Source organism: Manacus vitellinus, unplaced genomic scaffold, assembly GCF_001715985.3.
Source record: "Manacus vitellinus isolate BGI_N305 unplaced genomic scaffold, ASM171598v3 scaffold_26_pilon, whole genome shotgun sequence".
In the NCBI taxonomy this organism is placed as follows: domain Eukaryota; kingdom Metazoa; phylum Chordata; class Aves; order Passeriformes; family Pipridae; genus Manacus; species Manacus vitellinus.
Genome location: NW_021939960.1, coordinates 8,401,099 through 8,407,605, shown reverse-complemented (window position 1 = coordinate 8,407,605; position 6,507 = coordinate 8,401,099). Strand labels below are relative to the sequence as shown.

At 60.0% G+C, this 6,507-nt stretch overlaps 2 protein-coding genes across 2 annotated transcripts; one reads left to right on the top strand and one right to left on the bottom strand.

The window, feature by feature from the left end:
* Positions 1-453: 453 nt before the first annotated feature.
* Positions 454-2,653, bottom strand: LOC108639922 (tyrosine-protein phosphatase non-receptor type substrate 1-like). Its single transcript, XM_029960401.1, has 6 exons — positions 2,572-2,653; positions 2,389-2,469; positions 1,795-1,971; positions 1,282-1,593; positions 787-1,131; positions 454-638 (listed from the first exon to the last, which is right to left on the bottom strand). Exons 1-6 carry the CDS (start codon positions 2,651-2,653, stop codon positions 454-456), a joined length of 1,182 nt encoding a protein of 393 aa, XP_029816261.1.
* An 881-nt stretch (positions 2,654-3,534) lies between these two features.
* LOC103758420 lies at positions 3,535-6,140 on the top strand. Its single transcript, XM_018073928.2, has 4 exons — positions 3,535-4,516; positions 4,642-4,843; positions 5,213-5,252; positions 5,607-6,140. The coding sequence occupies exons 1-4, from the start codon at positions 3,916-3,918 to the stop codon at positions 5,733-5,735; spliced, it is 972 nt and encodes a 323-aa protein (XP_017929417.2). The 5' UTR covers positions 3,535-3,915; the 3' UTR covers positions 5,736-6,140.
* The last annotated feature ends 367 nt before the right edge of the window (positions 6,141-6,507 follow it).

Below are 6,507 nucleotides of genomic sequence, written 5' to 3'. Positions count from 1 at the left end.
GGGAACAGGGATGGGCAGCACTGAGCACCGGGAACCGGGATGGGCAGCACTGAGCACCGGGAACGGACACTGAAAACTGGGCACTGAGCCCTGGGAATCAGGCACCGAGTACTGAGCACTGGACTCTGGGAACTGGGCCCTGAGCACTGGGTACTGAGCCGCGGGAACTGGGCACCGGGAGTCAAGCACAGGGAACCAGGCATGGGGGACCAGGATGGGCAACACTGAGCACCAGGCACCGGGCACTGAGCACTGGGCATGGGGTTGGGCAGCACCAGGCACAAGGCATCAGGCACCCGGCACTGGGATGGGCAGCACCAAACACTGGGATGGGCAGCACCAAGCCCTGGAGGAGGGCAGGTGGATGGGTCACAGACAGGGTTGGGTGCCCAGGACTGACAGCACAGAACAACCCAGGGCATCCTCTGCATCCTGGTGCATTTTTTTCCATGCTCACACGACATGGCTGGTGGTGGCCAAGCCCTGGGACCCGCCTTGAGGAACAGTGGGACAGGTCAGCATCCTCAGCACTTCCTTCTTTGTGCGGTTGAAGAGGAAGAAGAGGAGCCCACCGAGGATTCCCTTCTCCAGCAGCATGCCAAGCCACAGGAGGAGGAGGCTGGATGAAAGGTTCACACCTGCAGTGGGGACAGAGGATGTGAGCAACCAGGTCGCAAGGAAAGGCATTCCTGGCCCCAGAAGGAGCCTTTTCTGGGACTTTGAGCTTTCTCAGGGGGTTACACCATACAGCCACCCTGGCAGGCACCCCACCCAGCTTTGACGCACCACTATTTATCTGGGACCACTTGCTTGGTCCCTTCTGGCTGGTGATCCACAGGATGGCTGACTGGTTGACAGGAGCCTGATCATCATGTACCACCAGGCAGGTGAACACAGACCCATTCCTCTCCTCTGTTGCTTGCACCTCCACCTGGCTCCTCAGCTCCAACAAGCCCTGGTGCAACAGCGATGGCCGGGAGTCGTTCTGCACCTTCATCTTCATCCCATTCTCCAGCCAGGAAACAGCCACATTCGCTGGGTAAAAGCCCTTCACGTGGCAGGTGAATTTCACAGTCTTGTTCAGCTCAATGGGGCTCGTCTGGTCAGGGCTCACATCCACACTGGGGGAAACTGGGAAGAGAGGCAGCGCCTGGTGTCTGACATCCCTGGCTCTGCTGCCCGCAGGGTGCCCTGTCCCCACCCCATGACCCACTGTACCCACTCCAGGACCCCCAGCCCCACAGGAGCAGGACACCCCAGCACAAGTGCCCCAGCCCTCACCTCTCAGGACTCTGTTGAGCTGGTACATCCCCCGCAGCAGGGTCTCTGACGCAGAGTGCTGCACCTCACAGATGAGCCGTGAGGGGACGTCACCCTCCCCTAGGACCACTGTCACACTGCTGGACATGTTGTAGGATTTCTCCCGCCATTCAGTGACCTGGGGCAGCTGAGATGAGATGGGGGCCCTGTCCTTGAACCATTTCACGCTGATGTCTTTGGGAAAGAACCCTTCAGCCATGCAGTTGAAAGCCACTGATTGCCCCGGCCCCGCTCTCTGGTTGGGCCCAGACACGATCGGGGGGGAGGGTTGGGCTGTGCGGGAGATAAGCACAGGGTGTCAGACTTGTCCCCCTGCCCAGCCCCATGGTTTGCAGGGGCAGAGCATAGGGATGGCCCATGGCATCCTCTCCTGGGACCACCCCAAAGCCCCCTCCCCATCCATGCTCACCTAAGCAAAAGCCCACTGGGGCTGGCTGGCTCCCCCCAGGAGCTGCTCTGGGATCCCTCACTCACCAAGCACAGACACCTCTGTGCCAGTTCCACGCCGAAACACCTCATTCCCACCAGTCAGGGACTTGGTGAACTTCACGCAGTAATAGGTGCCGACATCCTCGGGCTGAACATCCCTGATGTGGATGGTGAAGTCTGTGTCGGATCCACTCACGGCTCTCGTCACACGGGGAGCAGAGCCTGTCTCTGCATAGATGGTCCTGTTCCCACTGCCCCAGCCCTTCAGCCACTTCACAGGACCAATTTCACTGTATCCAGAGATGGTGCAGTTCCCCCGCTTTCACCGACACTTTGTCCTGGGGCTGGTGCACCTTGAAGTCCTGACCCCCCTGGGCACCTGCACCTGAACACAGGCGCCAGGAGCAGGAGAGATGTTCCTGTTCCTTGCTGCTGGGGAGTGAGGGACAGGGAGAGCCTGGAGCTCCTGGGACAGGACTGGAGTTAACCAAACTCTTTGTCCAGGGATAAAAGCAGGTTGGAAGGGAGGCAGTGAGAGGAGAGCCTTGGATATCCCCAGGCACAGGGAAGGACTGCCCAGCCAGCAGTATGCAGAAGCATGCATTGGAAAAGCTCTGGGGCTGTGCGGGCCCCACTTACCCGGGGCTCTGCAGAGCAGGAGCAGCATCAGGCAGGTGAGAGGCAGCACCTCTGTTCCTGGAGCCATGGATATCCCCACGTCTCACTCCCTGATGTCTGGGCTTCTCTCAGCTCTGCTGGACTAGGCTCAACCTGACTCGGCTCAGCTGGACTGGACTCAGCTCAGCAGGGTGCTGCACGCACCCAGCAAAAGGGAAGGAAAGAGGCCACCAATGGCCCAGTTCCTCTGTGCAATCGTGTCCTCGTTGTTCCCCAGTGTTCTCATCACGAGGCTGGTCCAAAATGGTGATGTCCATCCCACTTTCCCCTCAGATATGTGCCAAAGCCACAGCCATGGCCACGGGCACTGGGCAGCCAGAGAGAGGGGCCCTGGTGCCTCACACTCTCCCACATGTGGCCCCAGCCTGTGGCTCAGCACCCCGGGGCGTCGGGGGAACACCCATCCTTTGCCAGCAGGATCGGGGGGCGGGGTGGTGTCTCCCATGGGTCGGTGGTGCAGAGCTGGGCCAGGGGCCCCGGTGCTCCGGCCCTGCACCGAACCGGGGAGGTCGCAGAGCCCGTCCGGCTCCCTGTTCGGAGTCCAGTGCAGCCCCTCGGGGCCGGGCGACCCGGGGGTGATGCCCGTCAGGGGTTATGCCCGTCAGGGGTGATGCCCGACGGGGCTGATGCCCGACGCGAGTGATGCGCGGCTCTGCCGGGCAGGCATCAAAGCGTTAACCACCCGCTCGCCTCCGTTTCCTGTCCTGCTTCTCCTTTTCCTTCCCAAAGTTTGGGCAGAGCCCATGGCCGCGGCGGCAGCTCCGCTCCAGTCCGGGCAGCGCAGCCCCGTTCAGCGGCAGCTCTCGGGTGAGTCGGAGTGGAGCCCCGAGCCCCCCGCTCCCTGCCCCGTCCCACACGGTCATTAATGCGAGCGGGCGCCAAAGATAAGCACCGGGCGGGGGGGTTCCTTCCGCGACCACCTTTTGGTGGCAAAGCGTCCCCGGGGCTGCAGAGCCCAGCTCCGGAGAAGAGCACAGCCGAGTCGAGCCCAGCCGAGCGGGTGCCGAGCACACCGGGGGATTTGGGCAGGAGAGGTCTGGGGGCAGGAGGGGTTTGGGAATGAAGGGGTTTGGGAAAAGGGGAGATTTGGGGACTGGAAGGGTTTTGGGGTGCAAGAGGGATTTGAGGACAAGGAGTGTGGGAGCTGTGCTGGACTCCGGGGCTGCACATCCCTGCCCAGAGCCAGCTCCTGGTTGGCTCCTGGCTGCGAACCCCAATTCCTCATGGAGCCCCAGTAATCCTGACTTGTATGGAACAGAGCCAGGGCGTTAACGTTTAACAGCACTCGGTTGTTTTTCCTGGCAGGAATTCCCCTTGGCTCCCTCTGTACCTCTCTGGCCTCCAGGCACCTGCAGCACCTCCTGCAAATGACACGACAGGGTGTAGATTTATCAAATCATGGAATCACAGAACCATTTAGCTTGGAAAAGATCTCAGAATCCTCAGGTCCAACCATTCCCCCAGCACTGCCAAGGCCATCACTAAACCATGTCCCCAACTGCCACATCTGTATGTCATTTAAATCCCTCCAGGGATGGTAACCCCACCACTGCCCTGGGCAACCTGCTCATTTTTCAGATTTGCCCCTTGTTCATTTTGAACTCGGCTTCCTCTCTCCCAGTGCCTGCACTTTGCCTGTACCACATCCCAGGATATCTCTCAGCTGCTCTGCCTGTGAGCCAGCCCTCGCCTCACCCCATCACTCACCCCCAAACCCTCCTGTTGCTGTGCCCAGGTACAGGTGCTCGGGGGGGTCAGGACTTCAAGCTGCACCAGCCCCAGGACAAGGTGTCGGTGACAGTGGGGAAGACGCTCACCCTGGGCTGCACCGTGTCTGGATCCAGTGAACCTGGTCCTGTGAAGTGGCTGAAGGGCTGGGGCAGTGGGAACAGGACCATCTATGCGGACACGGGCTCTGCTCCCCGTGTGACGAGAGCCGTGAGTGGATCCGACACAGACTTCACCATCCACATCAGGGATGTTCAGCCCGAGGATGTCGGCACCTATTACTGTGTGAAGTTCACCAAGTCCCTGACTGGTGAGGATGAGGTGTTTCGGCGTGGAACTGGCACAGAGGTGTCTGTGCTTGGTGAGTGCAGCCCAGCAGGATGCTGCTCCCAGGGACCCCATCCCACAGCCCCCACCCTACCTGCAGCAAGGTCCCACACTGCTCTGCACCCACCACCTTCTCCTGCTCTACCTCTGTCTCCACAGAGGCAGCTGTGGTTCCCAGCATGGTGGCTGCAGTTGTGGTGCTCTGCTTCCTCCTTGTCCTCGGCCTCCTCGTCGCCCTTTGCCTGTACAGGAGGAAGCGCCAAGGCAGGGTGGGCAGCCCGTGCCCAGCCAGGCCAGCAGCCGTGGGCAGCTTCCCACCCACCTCTCTGCAGTGCTGTGCAGGGACCCCCAGCACCCGCAGGTTTGTACCCACCACCTCTTCCTTCTGCACCCTGAGGTGAGCAAACTGCCTTATCCACCTGCTTTATGCTGGTTTTTTTTAACTCTCTGGAGCAATAATTTGCCCCAGAAAAGGTCCTTTACTGTGCTGTGCTGCTTCTCTCTGTGTTTCACAGAAGTGCCTGGTGGGGAGCACCCAGCACCAGGGAGCTCCCTGCAGCCCCTCACTGCGGTGTCTGAGCCCAGCCCAGGAGCACAGACAGCACGTTGTCCCTCTCTGCCTTCAGCATGGGCATCCTGCTGAAATTCGGGAGGGGAATTGAGGGAGGCTGTGCTGGGTGGGAGGGGACCCAGATTCCTTTAGTTCTAATGGTTGTCCTTCCCTCTGCAGTGAAGTTCTGGATGCAGAGAGCTCCCACCTGCCCAGCCAGGTAAGAGCGATCTGTGAATAGGGGGAAGTGCATCCCATTCCAATGCCCCGGCTTGCTGTAACTCTGCAAGTCTCTGGGACCAAGGGGGACCTCGGGTGGGCAGCAGCTGCCTGCATGTGGTCCCAGCACAGTCTGCACTGCAGCACGGGGCCACCTCTGCAGCCGTATCACCACCAGCCTGGCTTGAACCTGGTTCTTGGTGTTGCCCTGTGTGAGGCCAGGAGTTGGACTCGATGATCCCTGTGGGTCCCTTCCAACCCAGGGGATATCCTGTGATTCCGTGAAATAGGGTTGGGGTTATTTTTGCAAGATTTTTGCTGTGGCATCATCTCCCATTTGTGTGCACTTCTGCAGCAGAGCAGCAAGGAGGAGAACGACATCCACTACGCCGACCTGCAGGCCCTGCCCACGGCCCCCCGGCGCGGCAGGAGCGCGGGCACAGCCTGCACGGAGTACGCCAGCCTCAGGGTAGCTGCCAAGTGACGCATGGCACCACGGCCTGCGCGGCCAAGCCGTGGTGGGGAGGAAGCAGGGATGTTTCTGCAGGGCACAGTAAAGAAGAAGTGGAGCTGTTTACGTGGCGCACCCCGGTCTCAGCTCAGCGCGCCATTCTCAGAGCCAAGCTTCCTCCTGTTTATTCCCATCTCAGGGCTGGACCTGCTGTGCCAGGGCTGGGCAGCAGCTCTCCCAGGACCCAGCAGCCATCTCAACCACTGGATCAGACCACGAGGCCAAGCATCTCTGCGCTGTGCAAGGTGTTTGGTGCTGATGACGCCAGGGGGGCCTCATGCTTGCCTGTGCCCACCAGCACAGGCCTCCACTGGCACTTTCCCAGCTCACAGGTCCATAATTTGTGTTATCTTGTCACCACCCTCATTAAAGCCATCAAACAACCATGCTGTCCAGTTTTACTGTGCTCAGGGCAAGAGCAATAGCGCCAGTCCTGCAGGATCCTGGGGGGATCACATGAGGCCTTCAGAAACCCCCGTGGCGGGAGGGGCTGAGGCCAAAACGGGCTTTCCAGGCAGAGGAACCTGCTGCCACTGCTGCCTGTGACCTCAGAAGCTGCTGCACTTGCTAGTTTTCAGATTTATCTACTTTTTCCCATGAAATCAGAAAAGAGAAGTGAAACAAGACTGCGCAGCCCCGGGGAGTGTGGCTGGCAGGGAGATCCTCGTGAGGACAGAATTGTCACAGGGGGGAGAAGAGCTACAACGGAAATTTATTTGCATGACTGAATAAGAGTCCCCTCCTC

What these genes read in the sequence shown, in the direction of transcription:
- LOC108639922 (XM_029960401.1), bottom strand. Translation starts at nt 2,653, where the DNA reads ATGAGAACACTGGGGAACAACGAGGACACGATTGCACAGAGGAACTGG. An exon ending in CACAGAGGTGTCTGTGCTTG is followed by an intron (nt 1,594 to 1,794) that starts GTGAGTGAGGGA and finishes TCTCCCGCACAG; the next exon opens with CCCAACCCTCCCCCCCGATC. An exon ending in GTGGTCCCAGATAAATAGTG is followed by an intron (nt 639 to 786) that starts GTGCGTCAAAGC and finishes TCCCCACTGCAG; the next exon opens with GTGTGAACCTTTCATCCAGC.
- LOC103758420 (XM_018073928.2), top strand. Translation starts at nt 3,916, where the DNA reads ATGTCCCCAACTGCCACATCTGTATGTCATTTAAATCCCTCCAGGGAT. An exon ending in CACAGAGGTGTCTGTGCTTG is followed by an intron (nt 4,517 to 4,641) that starts GTGAGTGCAGCC and finishes CTGTCTCCACAG; the next exon opens with AGGCAGCTGTGGTTCCCAGC. An exon ending in GGGACCCCCAGCACCCGCAG is followed by an intron (nt 4,844 to 5,212) that starts GTTTGTACCCAC and finishes TTCCCTCTGCAG; the next exon opens with TGAAGTTCTGGATGCAGAGA.